Source organism: Raphanus sativus, chromosome 9, assembly GCF_000801105.2.
Source record: "Raphanus sativus cultivar WK10039 chromosome 9, ASM80110v3, whole genome shotgun sequence".
Taxonomy (NCBI): Eukaryota; Viridiplantae; Streptophyta; class Magnoliopsida; order Brassicales; family Brassicaceae; genus Raphanus; species Raphanus sativus.
In genome coordinates this window covers 7831517-7849605 of record NC_079519.1, presented here as the reverse complement: position 1 = coordinate 7849605, position 18089 = coordinate 7831517, and the positions used below count along the sequence as shown (strand labels likewise).

Sequence of the window (18089 nt, the reverse complement as noted above, 5' to 3'; positions counted from 1 at the left end):
GGCTTGTGGACAACGTTTTTGGATTTTGGGTTTACAAGACTCTCTCATAAGCTTGTCGTTTCTATATAGCCATGCTACAAAACTCTCAAGTCCATCTAACTTGAGAACACTGCTATGGAGAAATTGGTGTTGTTATGGACGAGAGATTGGTGTTGGAACCAGAGTGGCTGAGATGATGGTTGATTTGATAGTGAGAGAGTTAAGTTATGCTGGGAGTCTTTACTTGCGTAACAAGTCGGAGGATGCTTATATTTCTCAGGCTTACTAGTAGACTAATCATACTGAAATTTTTTTTTTTTTTTTGAATTGAATGTTAAATTTAATTCAAAAGAAAAAAAAACTTTATTACAAACTATGTTTGTCCTTTCTTAACTTTCTATACAAGAAATGGGGATCAAAATATGAAACCAAACTTTTTGAAACTACTCATCTATTTTTGAAACCAGTACTGCATTCCTCTCCCTATCTCGCTATCTCCCTTCCTCTGAATCAAAGTGAATTTGTTCCTCATATTCTTATCAAGTAGCTTCACTAGAAGAGCAGCAGGGACTCCCACTTCCCCATGCCTTCTTCGATTACGCTCCCTCCATAACATGTATACAGCAGCCTGAAACATATACTTCAAGATGAACAAATACAATCTGCCTCGTGTCAAGTCTCTCATCATTCTGATTAACTCTCCCCACTTCACCGTGAACTGATCCTTCAATATACCTTTCATAAGAGCTTCCCATATCAGACTAGAGTAGTCACACTCGAAGAAAAGATGTTCGAGTGTTTCCAACGGTTCACTGCAAAGCACACACGCCACATTTGTATTTCCACTCCAACTTCTCATCCGCTCTCCTGTTGCAAGTCTGCCTTTCATCGCCGTCCAAAGAATGAATGAATACTTTGGCGTTGAATACTTGAACCACACTGCATGATGCCAGTTACAAAGCTGATGTTTCACTCTTATGTACTCCCAAGTTTCCTTTGAGGAGAAGATCTTTTTACTCTGACTTTTCCCATTCATCCATAGTGAAACATCCTCTTCGTTCACTCTACTTCTTCTACTTCTCTCTATTTCATCTTCCACTTTATTTAGAATCAGTACACGGTGAGATCTTCGCCTATGACTCCAACTCTCCTCAACTGTCGCAGTAGAAAGGATCCCCAAATCAATCCGGCTACCATCACTCAAAATATCCTTCAAGCATCCCATTGATGACCAGTTCTCAAACCAAAAAGAAGTCTTCTTCCCATTTTTAACTTCAACTTTATACATTCTTTTTGCAAGGTCCCTGCACTTCAAAATCTTCTTCCACATCATACTGAAATTAACCAACGATATTGGGAATCTCAAACTTTTGAAGGAAAAGAACTGCGAAACTAGCAGTCGTCGAGCAAGATTACTCGCATCGGAAATGCTAAATATATAAGATCAATGATTGTTGTTGCCTATGGATTGTTTCTTGGTCTTCCAAACATTTCGTCAAGTGTTATGATCAGATCAACGATCAAATTTTTCAGATTTTATTTCCCCCAACCAATTTGTTAAATATTAATCTCAGACATGGAACTACATAAAATGAGCATCGTTTCAACAAATTAAAATGTAAGATTCGACACAGAAAAAAAGGGGATAATATTTGTGAATTTTGGATTAAAATGTATTACAGACAACTTGACTTATGTGGGGTCCTAACTCCTAACTGACTAGAAGTCTCAATCATAAGGAATACGTTCGTCTGCCAAAGAGACAAAAAGGAAACGGTACTTGTCTTTAAGATTCTATCTGTGTGTTTCCACGAATGCTCATACATGCACACGCACGCCCTCGAGATTTCCTCCGTGCATCACCAAGGCATTCTCTTACAAAAAGGGAAACAAGTATTGTAGTAGAACTTGAGTCTCATAATTATATAATATATATATAATTATATATTATATATTATATATTATAAACCTACTTAAATTGTATTTATGTTTCAAAACCCTAACTTTCTACCGCCAAAACTTATAGTTTCCATAGATAACATTATAAGAAATTTATCTTTTTGGGGTGAAATTCGATAAATAAGATATGAAAAAAACAAAAAAAAAGAATGAGGAAAATGGATATACAAGGAGTTGACCAAGCGTAGAGTGGGTGACCTACCGGCCAAAGGGAATCACACGCTCTGTAGCGTTGAATTCTTTATATATCAATTCATGCACATTTGATGCCTAATTTCATCGTTTCAAATTTTCATTTTCATTATTATATATATGCATACATTTTCTTTCTTCCTTTACAATTTAAAAATCCCGATTACAAGAAAACAAAGGAATTAAAGTTTGGCAGTTTTAATTCTTTTTGGGCAATCTTTGATTTATCTCTTTTTTTTTCTTTTCTTTCTTGTGATCAGTAAATTAACTAGAGAGATACGATCGAGAGATTTAAAAAAAAAAAAAAAACTAGAAAGAACGAAAAGAATGGGTAGGATTCCATGCTGTGAAAAGGAGAATGTGAAGAGAGGACAATGGACTCCTGAAGAAGACAACAAACTGGCTTCTTACATTGCTCAACATGGTACTCGTAATTGGCGTCTCATCCCTAAAAACGCTGGTATATTTAACTTACAATACACATTTTTAAAATTTAAAGATTACTTCTTAATTAGTCAAGTAGTAATACTCTGATAAACGATCATTCATCGCTATATATACATATATATATATATATCGAATAAGCATTGTTTGTTAACGTATAATAATGTGGTTTGTAATAACATATATTAATGGATCGGTTAAAACTGGTTGTTATAGGATTGCAGAGATGTGGGAAGAGTTGTAGATTACGGTGGACAAACTATTTGCGTCCTGACCTGAAACATGGTCAATTTTCTGAGGCTGAAGAACATATCATTGTCAAGTTTCACTCTGTTCTTGGTAACAGGTATGGCTTCTTTATATATCTACCATATCTCATTAGGATATTCATACATTCTATTTTCTTGAATTCATTTCTTTACATACAAAAAAAAAAACTAGAAACGGACTCAAACACGGCAGGTTTCCTTCTTTTGTTATGGACTTTTAAATAATATGAATTTTCCATAAGTTTCTTGGGAAACAAGAAACTGAATAAGACATAACCTTGCTTTATATACCAGGTCTAACTCTAAGTCTAGGTTTTATTTTCCAACGAGCAATAGTTAGCAAGTTTCTTGAGGAAAAGAAACTGTGTAAAGACATCAGCTTTATTTTAACATACTTTTGACATATATGGTCCAGGTGGTCGTTGATTGCGGCACAGCTTCCTGGTCGAACAGACAACGATGTGAAAAACTATTGGAACACAAAGCTGAAGAAGAAGTTGTCCGGAATGGGAATAGATCCCGTGACCCACAAGCCTTTCTCGCATTTAATGGCAGAGATAACCACTACACTCAATCCTCCTCAGGTCTCTCACCTCGCTGAAGCTGCCCTCGGATGCTTCAAGGACGAGATGCTTCACTTGCTCACCAAGAAACGTGTTGACCTAAACCAAATCAACTTCTCCAACCCAAACCCTAACACTAACAACTTTAACCGAACAGTTGATAACGAAGCTGGTAAGATGAAAATAGATTGTTTGGAGAATGGGAATGGGATAATGAAGCTATGGGACATGGGAAACGGATTCTCCTACGGATCATCTTCGTCATCGTTTGGGAATGAAGAGAAAAATGATGGACCGGCGTCTCCTGCGGTTGCGGCGTGGAGGGGTCACGGTGGAATACGTACAGCAGTGGCTGACACTGCGGCAGCGGAGGAGGAGGAGAGGAGGAAACTGAAGGGAGAAGTGGTTGATCAAGAGGAGATCGGATCACAAGGACCAAGAGGAGATGGAATGTTGATGATGAGAAGCCATCATGATCAAAATCAACATCATGTGTTTAATGTGGATAATGTCTTGTGGGATTTACAAGCTGATGATCTCATTAATCATGTGGTTTGATTTTCATTTTGGATCACATCGGTAGTTAACATTTGGTTATGATTGATTAGGTGCTATCTGTTTTCGAGATTGAATAAGTTTTTGCTTTCTAAAGAATTACCTAATAATGAAGAATTGTAAATACATAATTTCTTTCATAATATTTCCATCTTCGAGAATCTACTTTTCAAACTGTTAATATTTCCAACAAAAAGGTTTTCAAATTGAAGTGTTTGATATGTCTTAATCCGACCACCAAATCATCCAAAATGTATATCTATCTTATTAAAACTCAAGTACAAAATTGGAGTGTTTGGATACTTGAATAGAAAGATTAAAAAAAATTGGAGTGTTTGGAAACTTGAATAGTAGGCTTAATAAAATTTGTTTGGATACATGAATAGTAGTATCTATTAATTGTGTTTCTATATTTCAGTTAGTTTAACAATTTAATTAATTATATTACTTTAATAATAACTTACATCATGAATTATATTACCATAATAATAATAGTGCATATTTTTATTAATTAATTAATCAATATTAACTTTGTACAAATAAAATAAAAAATGTTAAATAATTAGGTTTTACATATGATTAAACGTTTGGTTTAGTTTATTTTACTAAAATATTTTTATTTTAGTTTCAATCGATGGAAAATTACGTACCCAAAAACATAGTTCAAAGATATGTTTTGTGAATAAAATAATAACTTAAATCAAAATAATTGCCACTTAATTTTTCACTCCATGTAATTATTTTACTTGATAAATTTTTTTTTTCTATTTCACTTAGTTTAGCCAAACACATAGAAAGTGTTTTTTTATTAATTTATGAAATCAGTTAAACATGAACATTATCTATCCATTTAGATACATGTTGTTCCTTTCGGGTATCATTTTTTTGTTTTGAAATCAAGTCCCATTTGAATATTATAAACTTATGTGTGGATTCTGAGTTGGGTCATTCTGGATTTGGATGAATTTAGTTCTGATGTATAGGAACCTAAAAATATCTAAATAACCAATTTATCTAAAACGGGTCCGGATATTTGTAACAAAAATAGCCATATAACTTTATTCGGTTCAGGTCTTTTTAATGTCATTATTTATATTATGATACACCTAAAATATATAACACTAATTATGAAAAATAAATATCGATGTATAAAAAATTCTTTCTATTTCATTAAATTTAGCCAAACACATAAAAGAGTTTTTTATTAATTTATAAAATCAGTTAGACATGAACATTATCTGTCCATTTAGGTACATGTTTTTCTTTTCGGGTATTTTTTTTGAAACCAAGTTCCGCTTGAATATTATAAACTTGTGTGTGTATTTTGAGTTGGGTCATTCTGGATCTGAATGAATTCGGTTCTGATGTATAGGAACCTAAAAATATCTAAATAATCAATGTATCTAAAATGGGTTCGGATATTTGTAAAAAAAATAGTCATATAACCTGATTCGGTCCAGATCTTTTGAATATAGTTAGTTATATTATGATACATCTAAAATATATAACACTAATTATGAAAAATAAATATCGATTTATAAAAATATATTTAAGGGGCCAATTTAACAAAATATTAGTTGGTTCAGTTGAAATAAATATATTAAAAATTATATGAACTGAAAAAAATCAATATAAAAGTACTGTACATTTGGATTCAAAATCATTTCTTTTAACAACAAACTACACAAATATGTTGATCTGTATACAAATTTAAATTACAATGTAAATATTTAATTAATATAGAAATATGTCATATTGTTTAAATAAAATATCAATGTAAAAGTATTGCTCAATTGCGTTCTAAAATCATTTATTTTAACAACAAACCAAATAAATATGTTGATTGGAAAGGGAATAAAACAAAGCTAGAGAAACACATAGTTTACCAGAGACATTTTATATGTTGAATTTATTATAAAGAATTTTTTACTAAGATAAATACATTCAATAATTACAAACAAATAATATATTTCATAAAAATGAAAAATAATATCCGCGCTTTCGAAGCGCGGGTCAAAATCTAGTATAAGATTCATGCTTGAACAATACTCCATTTACTTCATAAAAATATGGTCATTTTGAAATTTTTTACACGATCTAATAAAATGATTAAATGCATTTATATATTTATTTAAACAATATATTTGAAATAAATAAATAGAATTTTTAATTAATATAACTTAAATAAAATATAAATTGCATTGAAAATTTTAAAATACATGAAAAATTGTCATGCAACAAAAAGAAGTGTCAAGTGAAATAGGGGAAGTAATTGTTTCAAACCTGAATTTCCGAAACGTTAGCATAGCCGTTTTTACTTTTTAGTGACAACAAATAGGGAACCAATTATCGGGCAAAGACTAATTCCCCTGATGATTGAGTTTGGGCTGATTTAAACTAAAAGGCACATTGCAAAACATTTGGCCCATTAAAGGCTCACATTTGGTATCTTTTTTGTCAACACCACGTATTGGTCATTAACGGTGGGAAAGAAAATATAGCCGTTACAGTGGGAAAAAGTATCGAAACAGTAACCGCAAAAACGTAGAGAGAAGAAGAAGAAGAAGATCAGACCGTTGTACATATAGCCGTTATTAAGGAACAACAATTTAAATACCTGAAAACTTACCAAAACAAAAACAAATCAACTCTCTCTCTATCTTCTTCTTACTCTTTTAGATTCCGTTTCCGATCTCTGTTTCTTCATTTCAATCTTTTTTCATAAACTCTCGTTGCTTTCCATTTCTGGATCTTTGTTTCCTCATAAAGTATCAATCTTTTTGATTGCTATGGCCGGAACTAAAGATTCTCATATAGTCGAGATTCCTGTAGACGAAGAGCACAAGGAGAAGCAGCAACAGTTGGTCACGGTCCCAAATCCGGGAATACTAAGGGCGATTCAGCAGCATCCCTTGTCCGAGATCTCAGAGTCTCCAGGCCATCTGTTGCTTCTGAAGCTATGGCAAAGAGAAGAAGATCTCTTCTGCCGCCGCGTCCTACGCAAAGAATCAAGGCTCGAGTCAATCAAAAGAGAGATCTTTCAGCTCTGCTGCTTCTTCCTCATATTCCACGGCTTCTTCTTCACGATCCTTTACTCTTCTTCTTGCTCTGATGATGATGACGTAGTTGATGCGGTCTGCAAGAAGTGGTGGATACCTTCTGCGTTGTCGCTAGCCACCTCGCTGGTTTTGGTGTTTCTGGTTCAGGCTAAGCTGTTCTTGTTCTGGAAAGTTTCCAGAGGAGTTCACAGGGAGAGGAACGATAACAGGACGCTCACGAGGTGTGTGTTGGAGCTGAGGATGAAAGGGTCGAGCTTTGATCTGTCCAAGGAGCCGATGAGTGGGAAGAGGATGAAGAGCTCAAGCGTTGAGATCAAGTGGAAGCCTGTTACTTGGTTCTCTCAGTATTTGATCACCATTGTTCTTCTTTGCTTTGCAGGGTTCTTCTTTCCTGTCTCCAAGTTCATCCTCTGCGGATTTTGATAAGACAAAACTGTTATTTTCATTCTTTTGTTTCTCCGGTAAGCAAATCGTCTGCTTTTGTACTCAAAAAAAATCTGGACTCTCAGTAATAAATGTGTTGTATTTTTTTCAGGATTCTACATTCTTTCTTCAACCTCACCTCCACTGTGGGGATGGAGCTTTTGGTCAGATCTTAGCTTGGGAGAATTGCTGTCAAATCACTGGTTGTCCAAGAACAACTTGTAACTTTTAGCAGACATAGTAGAGGTCATATGTCTGACGCTAGATAGATATGTAACTTGGAAATCAGAATTCTATAAAGTTTTTTTCTTTTATTTTTTTTCTATAATAATAAAGGCACAGCTTGTGTAGAAGTACGATCCCATTTTTGCAGCAAATAAAATGACAGATTCATATATAAAATCACAACTGCAAAACATTCCATGTGAAAAATATTGATACTGTTAACACATGTTTTATAAATAGTACACAAACTTTGTCCAATCGACCAAGTGCCCGAGCAGAGTTGCTTGTATCTGGGAACCAGATGCGGTGGTGTACTGTGTTCCTACGAGCTATCAAAACCAAATATTCGGAAAACACCTGCAAAAACACCCAAATAGTTTCTTGTCAGTTCATTTTCTACAGCCACTTTAAAAGAGTTTGTGTTGCTACTAACACAGAAGGTAGCTGGAGTACCTTCATCGCCATAATACTTGGCACTCTTGTCATCACCTGCATATGCAAGTAAGTTGTATTTGGGATTCCACTCCACGCTATTCATGGCAGCTCTACATGGAATTTGATGCACCGTCCGCCCAGTTTGGACGTTTGCCTGTTTTTAATAGTGTCATACATGTAAGAAACTATATACATAGTAGTGTCTAAGTCTGAAAAGTAACTTACAATATCTATAAATAGATCCTCACTGGCTGAAGCAATGTATTCTCCTGAATGATTGAAGCTTATTGTCCTGACTGGCGAGCTGCGACAAATAGCAATAATTTACTACTATCATGAGACAGAGATAAAAACCTTATTAATCTGAATAATAAAAGGACACACACACACTACCAAAGGCTGTGAGACTCACTCAAGTTTTGTAAATGTTCTCAAACAAAGCATGTCTGACATATCCCAAAGGCTGACTAAGGAATCCGCACTCCCAACAGCAAAGTATCTGTCAAGGTAAAGGAGGGAAGAATTGGATTCAAACCAGTCAAGAATCATATAATAATCATTTGTGTCTGAGTGGGTAAAGACAATGAATGCAAAACATATATTACCTTCCTTTAGGATCAATTGCAATGCAGTAGCACCCGGCTGTGTGGGCAGTGAGTGTGTCAACTGGTTTTAGATCATTTTGCATTTTCTCAAGTGGATATGAGAGAACTTCAACAGTACCTGAACAGAAAGAAGATAGGAAAGTAACATCCCATCATTTTTCTCAAGCTCAAAGAAGAGATTAAAACTAAGCTAGGGAAGGAAGCCTGTGCAGGAATGAATAGATTTAAATCCTTACCAAGTCCAGTAGTCAAGAAGAAAAGATCTCCTGACATGTTCCAAGCAATCTCGTTTACCTGTTTAAACAAGAAGACGGAACCTAAGGGAACAGCAACATATATGGTACAACTTGTAAAGCATGTATTAACTTTGACAACCCAAGATGATTGTTAGATGAACAAGAAAGTTTGGTGGAATTTCATCGCATGAGTTAGTAGAAATAGAACATAATAAAAAGAAAGAGTCTGAGATTTGGTTATACCTCATATGAGAATTTGCGCTTGTATAGGGATTTATTAAACTTACGGACATCCAGAATGGTAAGCTCATCGTCCTACATTGGCCAGTAAGGGATCCATCAAGCAATGCAAGGAACAATGACAGTCTAAAGACATGAGGGTGGAGACAATATACCCTATTACCAACAGCTATATGAGTCCCGTCAGGTCTGTAGGTGATGTTTATATTCTCCCCACTAAGTTCTGCCTGCTGTGTGCATTTTCCACCTATACAACTCCAAAGAAGACATATCTCTCATAACACACACAAACTTATACCTAACCATCAATCAATAGTTTCTCGCAGCATAACTCAAAGGGCAAAAGCTTGTGAATGTCACAAAGCTCATCTATTAGAAACTAAACAGATCTCTAAACCTAGTAACATTCTTTTTTCAGAGACAAAGCTATAGCCCATTGAGAGAGAGAGAGTAAATGAACTTACTGCGAGCATCCCAGAGACGAACGCTCTTATCACCAGAGGCAGTAGCAACAAGATCTGAATGTTTAGGGTCCCAGCATAGCTGATCCACACTATCAGTATGTCCCTTTAGCTCAAGGTCCTTAATTTTACTCTGTTTCCACCACACACCCATTTATAAAAATCATTACTTTTTTCATAACTGAAATCATAAAGACACAAACTTTGCAGACCAAAGGCAAAGGTAAAAAATTACATGACCGTGAGGTTCAATGGTCCAAACACGAGCTGTTTGGTCAACGGAACCAGAAGCAAGCTTTGTCCCATTAGAGTTCCAAGCCACCGAATGTACCTTTTATTCCAAAAAAAAGAGAGCTAGGGTTCGTAAGTTTTTTAATTACAAAAAAGAAAAGTAGATGAAGAGTTGTAAAATTTTTGAAGAAGACCTTCTTCTTGTGACCTTGATACTCTCTGCTATGAAGATTCTTGAAAGGAATCGTCTCCTCCATCTCCCTGTTCCACTCAACCTTCCTTCCCGACTCACTCAATGTATCCTCCTCTGAGCAGAGAGCTTCCCTTTCCTAAACGCAGCCTTTAGTAACGTACCGGGGTTTTAGTAAATCATACCGGATTTTTAGTAACCGTACCGGAACTTTAATAAACCGTACCGAGATTTTAAGTTTCGCCAATATTATTCCCTGTAGTTGATTCACTTTTAGAATATACAAAATTTCAGTAAACCATATTCGATTTTAGTAAATCGTACCCGATTTTAGTAAATCGTATTGGATTATTAGTAAACCGGACCGGATTGCAAAAATTTACCCGTAACGTTCCTTTTAATTGATTCACTTTAGAATCATGAATAGTCCTATAGTTCAGTAAACAGTACGGGATTTCAGTAAACCGTACCGGATTAGTTGTAAACCGTACCGGATTAGTTGTAAACCGTACAGGATTATTAGTAAACCGTATAGGATTATTAGTAAACCGTATGCGAGGCCCTTCTAGATGGTGAAGAGGCTTCTGAAAGAAACCAACAAGAGCGGTAAAATTTGAGTAATATAAAATGAAAAGGTTAAAAAAGAAACAGCTAAGCAAGTAATCATGTCCACAGTACCGAGACTGTCTCTATAAAATGACCACACCGACGTTAGAGAGACGACATCTCTTCTTTAATACCTCCGCCGCTTCATCTTCTGATCTCCGAGGCCTTTGTTCTGATTCCTTGTGAACCTTGTTGCCTTTGAGATGATGATGATGACGTCGCTCGGTGGTGGTGGAGGTGGTGGAGTTGGTGGTGGCGGCGGAGGGAGGTTTATGACGTATTCGTCGTCTCTTTCGGTTCCTCCTTCTGCTCCTCATTCCCCTAGCTACTCGGGTGGTCTACGATCACAGTCTTCTGTGTTCGTTGAACAAGAGAAGTGAGTGAATCTCAGTTCTTATCTTCTTCTTTTTTTTTTGCTTGTTTTCTTTTTTTTACTTTGTGAATCTTACTTTGGCTGTTATGACGTATTGTTTGACCTTTGTTTTGTCCTTAGATCTCAATAGTTTATTTTCAAATCTGGAAATTTCTTGATCTGCTTTGCTGTGTTTTATTCTCTTTTTTATGCTGTGTTTAGGATCCATGTTTCTGTCCTGGTGATTTTCGTTGAATCTTGATATTTGAGAGTTAAGTTCTGTCCTATTTTAAGCTAGTCTACTTCTGATTTGTGTCAATTCATTTCAATTTTCTTGTTGTATCGTTTAAGCATCAGGTTTTAGTGTTATGGTGAATTTATGGATCATTGGTTATTCGTTTTCTTATTTTTTGATTTGTCTTCTTGACTGATGATGAAAATGTTAATATTCACATTTTTTTAGAAAACTTGACTAGATCTACTGCACTTAAAAGAGTGTAAATCTGAATCTAGATGCACATATTAAATAAATAAAAAATTATTGGTTTCTTGATCATGGTGTGAGCTTTTTGAGTGGAGTTTTGCTGTGTTGTTGAGGCTTTCAACTGATTTGTATAATTTTGCAGGTATCTTTCAGAGCTACTTGAAGAGCGTCATAAGCTTACTCCATTCTTTCCCGTTCTTCCACATGCACGTCGCCTATTAAACCAGGGTAAGCATTGCTGTTTCTCTTGTTTATTGCATGTAGTTTCATCTAACTGAATATGTCATTTCTTACTTCATGACGATGAAGCTCTCATACAGTTAATAAACACTCAACTTCTGCTGCTACTATCGCTAGTGGTTGGAAATTATATGACATATTGATTGAATAATCCCTAACTCTAGATATCTTACTAATCACAGAGAGAGACTCTAAGTTAGAACACGTTAACATTTGACTTAGAACTCGATTCTTTGCTGACTCGGTTAACTTTGCTGTATCTCCATTCGTTGGTGGGTGACTGATTTGTTGACTAAAATTCTAACTGGTGCGTCTTGTTCTTGTAAATTGACATTTTTTTGAAACAGAGATTATGCGTGTAACCACACTGTTGGAGAATGCCACAGTTTTGAGTCAGAGTGGGCTTAGCCCTCTAGGTAATGGAAGGATATTTCAGAATGCAAGAGCTGACTTGAGCGGATGGGGAGCCTCACAGTTTCCATCAGAAGTATGACTTACTAACCACCATTAACATAACTCTTTTTTCATCTAATTAATTTTATGTATTGACTTTAAGCGATACTGACATAACATTTGATTACTTTTTAGTCTAGTTTTATCATGACAGGTAGCCTTTGGCTAACACTAAATACCTGTAATGATGTACAGGATCCTGTCTTATTATATCAACACACTAATTAGATTCTCCACCACTATCCTGCCGAGCAGGATTTTAAATGATGTTGTTGTTGATATTAATGTTCTCATAAGCTAGCTTATAAGTGTTACCACTATGCAAAATATTAGGATTATAGCAGCTACAGGTTGCACAATTCTCAATTCCATGGAGACAGAGTTTCTGATATTATTTTGCTATTTAATGGTGCAATTATACGTTGGTTGACTTGTGCTTCTGCTTTGTGGTTGATAATATGTAGAGATCTGTTCCATCGTCTCCTGGACCAAACTGGCTTAACTCACCTGGTAGTCCGTCTGGTCTGATCGCTAAGCGAACAATCAGGATCGATATTCCAGCCGATGATTATCCAAATGTATCGACACTCATTTCTACACTGAATTTATATATAAATAGTTAAATACACACACTATTTGTTCGGAATATATATACCTCTAATTTTGTTTTGTTTGATATGACAGTACAATTTCGTTGGTCGCCTCCTTGGTCCTAGAGGAAACTCCCTAAAACGAGTTGAAGCAAGCACTGATTGTCGTGTTCTTATAAGAGGAAGAGGCAGCATAAAAGATCCTGTTCAGGTAGTTACTATTTTTTCGTTTACATCTTCATTCATATGTGTCTTATATATATATCATTGATGTTTGTTCAATACGTTAATATGTAGGAGGAAATGATGAGAGGGAAACCTGGATTCGAGCACTTAAATGAGCAACTTCATATCTTAGTCGAAGCAGAGTTACCGATTGAAATAGTGGATGCACGTCTCATGCAAGCTCGCGAGATACTCGATGATCTTCTTACTCCTATGGTTTGTCTCTTTCCCCTCTAGTTTCAAAACCAGCTAGTGATATTTATATAGAAGTTTGGTTTTATGTTTAAAGGAGGAAACGCATGATTTCTACAAGAAACAACAGCTGAGAGAGCTAGCGTTACTCAACGGAACTCTTCGTGATGAAGGATCTCCAATGTCTGGTTCTGTTTCTCCGTACAACAGCCTCGGTATGAAGAGAGCCAAAACAAGAGAAGTGTAGAAATCAAATGCCTCAAATCACAATTGCTTTTGTGATCTCTCACGTCTCAAGTAAACATTGAAACCGATCCCATTCGATGCAGGAAGGTCATACCTCTCGTGACTACATAGTACTCTTCTCTTCTCCCTGGAATAGTCTTGTTGTATATATGGTTATGAATGTTTTTGTTTTTGTCTATTTATCATATTGTCCCAGAGAGAGATCAGATGACGAAATCTCAAAGAAACACCATGGCATGATGAGTCTCTGTCTCTCTGACTCTCTCCGAGACTTTTGTGTTTGTTTTGTTTTATTTTTTTTTTATTACTCTTTAGAAAAGTTTGGTTTGTATTTTAGCAAAAGAAAAAACATGAGATCATGATGGCATGTGTCTGGTAATGATAATATGTTTTTGGGATACGTAAGCGTTAAAGTAAAGTTTGTTTCGGTATAATGCTCTGTTCTCGAGTAATTTTCACATGTTTATCATTCAAATGGACATTTTACATGTTACTAGTAAACTCTATTTTGAAGACTGAAAGAATTACTTGTTGAAGGTTATTCACGATCAATGCCAAAATCTGGGAGAATGGATATAACTTCTTAACACACCAACCCCAGTTTCCTGTGATGCAAGACATCCTCTTTCACAATTTACCAAATACTTCAAATGCAAATATCAAAAGGGGAATTTTGGGATATCTGCCATCTGGAACAAAATTCGTATATCTGATTGTATTATTAACATATTGTATATTGTAAAGCAGCTGAAGCTGATGGGAACCAACCTCAAGTGGCATGGAAAGGGTAAGATTTTTGTATGTAGTTTGCGGGTTATAACGTTGGAGCATAAGCTTCATTGGTTCATATTATTTTCTGCAGTATTTTTCTATGTACATTTACAACTGAAGCCAACAAGTGTTGGTATTATATTGCTGTTGGCTTGTTGCATACGAGTTTCATGAAATGTCAGACATTTCAATAGGTATAAGAGCAATGAAGCTCTCAAAATATAAAAACTGGCAAAAAAGTATTGGGAATCTTAAAAGTTTTCAAATAGAATCGATTCTGATAAATATTAGGAGTTTTTTACACTCTAAGTGGATGAATGCAAATCTAGCACCTCAAAATATTAGACACCTATAACCATAAGTGGATGAATGCAAATCTAGCACCTCAAAAGATTTTTTTATAAAAAGGTGCAAATATTTATAAGAGTAAGTAAACATAATTTAAGATATTAAATCAAGCACAGCTGTGAATACGTCTTTGGATTCGATTCCCTTTGGTCACTCGGACTGTCTTAAATGGCGAAAATATGCGGAATATCATTGAGTCTCATTGGATTAGTCTTTTGAACCTAAAAAACTTTTGAGGTTCTCATAGTTATCAAAAAGAAAGAAAAAAATTTAAGATATTAAAATTGATTCACCCAGTAAATTTAATTTTTTTTAAAGTATAATATTAATATTTTCATTATAATTTTTTATTTAATTATAACTAATTGTTTATATATTTTAAAACCAATAAAGATTGACATATATGTAAATATATAATAATATGTCATATTATTTTGTAAATCTCTCAAAGAAGAATGGTTTTTCACTATTTTGATTCTTATTCTTCTTTTTCCTTTTTCATTTTTATATAACAGGAATTTCTCTAGAGTATTTGAAAAATGAGATAAGTCTTATAACATTTGTAATTTTATCATTTGTAAAGTTTACTTTTATGATTTAAAGTTAATTACTAAGTAAATTATGCTATATTAACATTATAAATATTGTATTTTTTGGTCGAAACATTATAAATATTTTATTTGTTAAATACATGTAGGTATTCTAAGATGGGCCCATTTCGGAATCTAAGCTAGCGCGACGTGGCAACGCTTCACCACATGAATGAAGAATCTATTTAAAGCGCATCATCCACTGCCCAAACTTTTCTCATCTGCGAACCAACCCAACCCTCTCCGAAGATCAAACCAAAAACCCTAGGTACGTTAGGTCAGGTCGATATTATCGATTCGATTTAGATCATCGCTTCTTCCTAGGGTTCACTCGTTCCCGATCTTAGTCGTTGATCTCTGTTTTCTCTCGGAATCTTTTGAGTCGATCCACGTGTCTTGTTTCTAGAATATTCTCGTACCGTAACGTTTCACTGATATGCTCTATTGGTTTCTGTCTGAATCGTTCGATGCTTTGCCTCTGTTTGATTAAAAACAGTAATCTAATCTGATCTGCTTGTTCAATGTTTTTTGATTGCAAAAGGAAGCTCCTTGATCTTAAATCTATGTTGTGTAATGCTTGTGCTTCTTTTATTACATGTAATATAGGATGGAGATTTCTTTTTATTGGATCAGGCTTTGATTGTTTTGTAGCTAAGCACAGGCAGCAGCGAGGAGGACTAATCTCACGCGCTATGGCTTCGAGAAGAATTAACAAGGAGCTTAGGGACCTGCAAAAGGACCCTCCTGCCTCTTGCAGCGCCGGTGAGCATCAACTATCTCTTGTGGGGACTCTAAAGCACCACCTGTGGGTTTATATAATTACTATCAAAGCTTGCATCTTTTGTACTTACTACAAAGAAGACACCTTGAGAGAGATTCAGTAGCTGATTTTAACATACTCTCTATCACTTTTAGGATATTCTCTCTAATTTCAAATTTTATATTCTGACGAAATTGGTGATGTTGTTTAGGTCCTGTGGGTGATGATATGTACCACTGGCAAGCAACTATTATGGGTCCCACTGATAGCCCATTCGCCGGAGGTGTCTTTCTTGTTTCCATTCACTTCCCTCCAGATTACCCCTTCAAGCCACCTAAGGTTCACAACAGGCTTTGCTATGTTTGTTTGTGCTTAGAGCGAGTGTTCAAATCACGTAGGATTTTTTCTCTGTAGTGATCATCGATCGATGGTTGTATATGATGCAGGTTTCCTTCCGCACCAAGGTTTATCACCCCAATGTCAACAGTAATGGCAGTATCTGTCTTGACATTCTGAAAGAGCAATGGAGCCCTGCACTTACCCTATCCAAGGTAATCATCATCACTCTGTTTCTCTTTCCCTCTTGTGTTCGTGTGCGTCTCTCTGTTACGCTCATGTCTTTATCCATTCTCTCTGCGGTTAATATTAGTTTTTGACCAAAGATCGAGTTTGGTAGTACTCATATGGTATTAGTTCATTAATTCTTTTATTATGAGTTACCTTATGCTATATAATGAACAATGCCCAGTGATATGGATTTTAAATTTTATAAGTTTACATTAGTACTTCATATCGTGTTGATTTTTCCACAGGTTCTGCTGTCGATATGCTCATTGCTGACAGATCCAAACCCTGATGATCCTCTGGTTCCTGAAATAGCTAACATCTACAAGACAGACCGTACCAAGTACGAGAACACTGCCCGATCCTGGACCCAGAAGTATGCAATGGGATGATGATGGTTTGGCAACAATGATCCGCACCAGTAAATTGCGCATTTGTCTAAGAAATGGAGAAATAAAAGAAAAAACATGAATTTGGCTTTTGCTTGGTTGCTTGATTTAATTTGCTTTATTATCTTATTATTAAGCCATGTTTTGGTTGTGTACATGAGCTTTTATTAAAACCTTATTGAAACATTTGATATTTGCAATGCTTTTAAGCAACTGGTTGGGTATTATAATGAGTAAAATGTGTCTCACTCTCTTGCTTGCTAGTGTTGAATGAAGAAACACAAAGTTTTCAAATAAATATGCAAGCATTGGATAGTTACTTATTAGACTAACAGTGAAATCATTTTGGACCAACACGTTTTGATGACATTAAAAAGGTATAGACGGTGTGTGATTCCTATTGGCTCTTATTGTTTGTACAACTGGAATAGTCTTTTGAGTACAACAACTGCATACGACTTGTTCCACGATATCGGGCAATATGTACGGGTTTGCTCTAAAAAAGTCAAGACTGATGTAGGCACTGAATTATTAAATAGTTCAGCCAATTATTTTTCTTTTCTTTTCGATCGTGTATCTGCCAAAGATAACTGAAATAAAGAAGAAAATAAAATGTGAGTTACTTATATACATGGGGTATCAATGTATCTGACATAGAGACACAAGACTAACTTGCTGACCAAAAAAAAACATGATGTACTCAGACCGAAGAAGAATAGAGTTCGGTGGTAACTGTTAAGCCACCATAAAAATGAGTGTAGGTTCGGTGAGTTCTGCAACAACAAAACTAAATATTTTAACCCAAAAATTTTAAAAGAGAGTATTTTTATTTCTTGTGGGTTGGCCGTTTTTAGGTTGGTAAACCAAACAGGAACTGAATAAAATCTGAAGTAGGTTTGGTTTGTTGTACTTTAAATCTATCTTTGAAAGAGTACTGATGAGAGTGTATGTATGTGTATACTGCATGCCTTAATGTGAACTAGACCTTGGGTGTTTATTTTATATTTTTAGTTTTTTGTTTATATTAAATGATGAATTTACGATATTTTAAACATAAATTTTAGACTAAAAATAAATTTTGGTAGTAATAATAAAAAGTTAAAATTAAAAATTTAATTAAATATTCAGATATAAAATTTAAATTTTCTAACTAAAATAATATAAAAGCGGGTCATATTTTTTTTAATTCTAAAATCTTAGCATCTCTTATAAA

General features: G+C 35.0%; 7 protein-coding genes across 11 annotated transcripts in view; 5 read left to right on the top strand and 2 right to left on the bottom strand.

The window, feature by feature from the left end:
• Nucleotides 1-18089, top strand: part of LOC108827009 (GPI-anchored protein LLG1) — a 95136-nt gene that overhangs the window by 65600 nt on the left and 11447 nt on the right. The gene's annotated exons all lie outside the window — the stretch shown is intronic.
• LOC108824654 (uncharacterized) lies at nt 431-1267 on the bottom strand. The gene has a single exon (XM_018598065.1). The coding sequence runs from the start codon at nt 1265-1267 to the stop codon at nt 431-433; it is 837 nt and encodes a 278-aa protein (XP_018453567.1).
• Nucleotides 2296-4023, top strand: LOC108826510 (transcription factor MYB80). The gene is made up of 3 exons (XM_018599885.2): nt 2296-2590; nt 2791-2920; nt 3259-4023. The coding sequence occupies exons 1-3, from the start codon at nt 2458-2460 to the stop codon at nt 3962-3964; spliced, it is 969 nt and encodes a 322-aa protein (XP_018455387.2). The 5' UTR covers nt 2296-2457; the 3' UTR covers nt 3965-4023.
• On the top strand, nt 6620-7757 carry LOC108827008 (uncharacterized). Its single transcript, XM_018600350.2, has 2 exons — nt 6620-7481; nt 7556-7757. The coding sequence occupies exon 1, from the start codon at nt 6751-6753 to the stop codon at nt 7441-7443; it is 693 nt and encodes a 230-aa protein (XP_018455852.2). The 5' UTR covers nt 6620-6750; the 3' UTR covers nt 7444-7481; nt 7556-7757.
• Nucleotides 7735-10204, bottom strand: LOC108823681 (THO complex subunit 3). Its single transcript, XM_018596944.2, has 11 exons — nt 10071-10204; nt 9881-9976; nt 9649-9778; nt 9340-9431; nt 9188-9259; nt 8945-9002; nt 8709-8826; nt 8516-8602; nt 8329-8407; nt 8122-8257; nt 7735-8025 (listed from the first exon to the last, which is right to left on the bottom strand). The coding sequence occupies exons 1-11, from the start codon at nt 10131-10133 to the stop codon at nt 7991-7993; spliced, it is 966 nt and encodes a 321-aa protein (XP_018452446.1). The 5' UTR covers nt 10134-10204; the 3' UTR covers nt 7735-7990.
• Nucleotides 10780-13852, top strand: LOC108823682 (KH domain-containing protein At5g56140). The gene is made up of 7 exons (XM_018596945.2): nt 10780-11048; nt 11651-11736; nt 12096-12235; nt 12666-12779; nt 12886-13002; nt 13089-13232; nt 13306-13852. The coding sequence occupies exons 1-7, from the start codon at nt 10876-10878 to the stop codon at nt 13453-13455; spliced, it is 924 nt and encodes a 307-aa protein (XP_018452447.1). The 5' UTR covers nt 10780-10875; the 3' UTR covers nt 13456-13852.
• Nucleotides 15303-17115, top strand: LOC108827010 (ubiquitin-conjugating enzyme E2 30). Of its 5 annotated transcripts, none has more exons than XM_018600352.2 (5): nt 15303-15431; nt 15815-15925; nt 16135-16262; nt 16370-16474; nt 16736-17115. In XM_018600352.2, the coding sequence occupies exons 2-5, from the start codon at nt 15856-15858 to the stop codon at nt 16877-16879; spliced, it is 447 nt and encodes a 148-aa protein (XP_018455854.1). In that variant the 5' UTR covers nt 15303-15431; nt 15815-15855; the 3' UTR covers nt 16880-17115. The 5 variants fall into 5 exon arrangements, with proteins under 5 accessions (XP_018455854.1, XP_056849863.1, XP_018455855.1 ...); XM_056993883.1 differs by having other exon boundaries at nt 15311-15435; nt 15820-15925; XM_018600353.2 differs by having other exon boundaries at nt 15313-15431; nt 15825-15925.

Coding starts and splice junctions, on each gene's coding strand:
- LOC108824654 (XM_018598065.1), bottom strand. CDS start 1,267: ATGTATAAAGTTGAAGTTAAAAATGGGAAGAAGACTTCTTTTTGGTTT.
- LOC108827008 (XM_018600350.2), top strand. CDS start 6,751: ATGGCCGGAACTAAAGATTCTCATATAGTCGAGATTCCTGTAGACGAA.
- LOC108827010 (XM_056993882.1), top strand. CDS start 15,631: ATGCTTTGCCTCTGTTTGATTAAAAACA. Junction 15,926..16,134: donor TCCTGCCTCTTGCAGCGCCG/GTGAGCATCAAC, acceptor GATGTTGTTTAG/GTCCTGTGGGTGATGATATG. Junction 16,263..16,369: donor ACCCCTTCAAGCCACCTAAG/GTTCACAACAGG, acceptor TATATGATGCAG/GTTTCCTTCCGCACCAAGGT.
- LOC108823682 (XM_018596945.2), top strand. CDS start 10,876: ATGATGATGATGACGTCGCTCGGTGGTGGTGGAGGTGGTGGAGTTGGT. Junction 11,049..11,650: donor GTGTTCGTTGAACAAGAGAA/GTGAGTGAATCT, acceptor ATAATTTTGCAG/GTATCTTTCAGAGCTACTTG. Junction 12,780..12,885: donor CAGCCGATGATTATCCAAAT/GTATCGACACTC, acceptor TTGATATGACAG/TACAATTTCGTTGGTCGCCT.
- LOC108826510 (XM_018599885.2), top strand. CDS start 2,458: ATGGGTAGGATTCCATGCTGTGAAAAGGAGAATGTGAAGAGAGGACAA. Junction 2,591..2,790: donor TCTCATCCCTAAAAACGCTG/GTATATTTAACT, acceptor TGGTTGTTATAG/GATTGCAGAGATGTGGGAAG. Junction 2,921..3,258: donor CACTCTGTTCTTGGTAACAG/GTATGGCTTCTT, acceptor TATATGGTCCAG/GTGGTCGTTGATTGCGGCAC.
- LOC108823681 (XM_018596944.2), bottom strand. CDS start 10,133: ATGGAGGAGACGATTCCTTTCAAGAATCTTCATAGCAGAGAGTATCAA. Junction 9,003..9,187: donor AGCGCAAATTCTCATATGAG/GTATAACCAAAT, acceptor TTGTTTAAACAG/GTAAACGAGATTGCTTGGAA. Junction 8,258..8,328: donor AGGATCTATTTATAGATATT/GTAAGTTACTTT, acceptor TATTAAAAACAG/GCAAACGTCCAAACTGGGCG.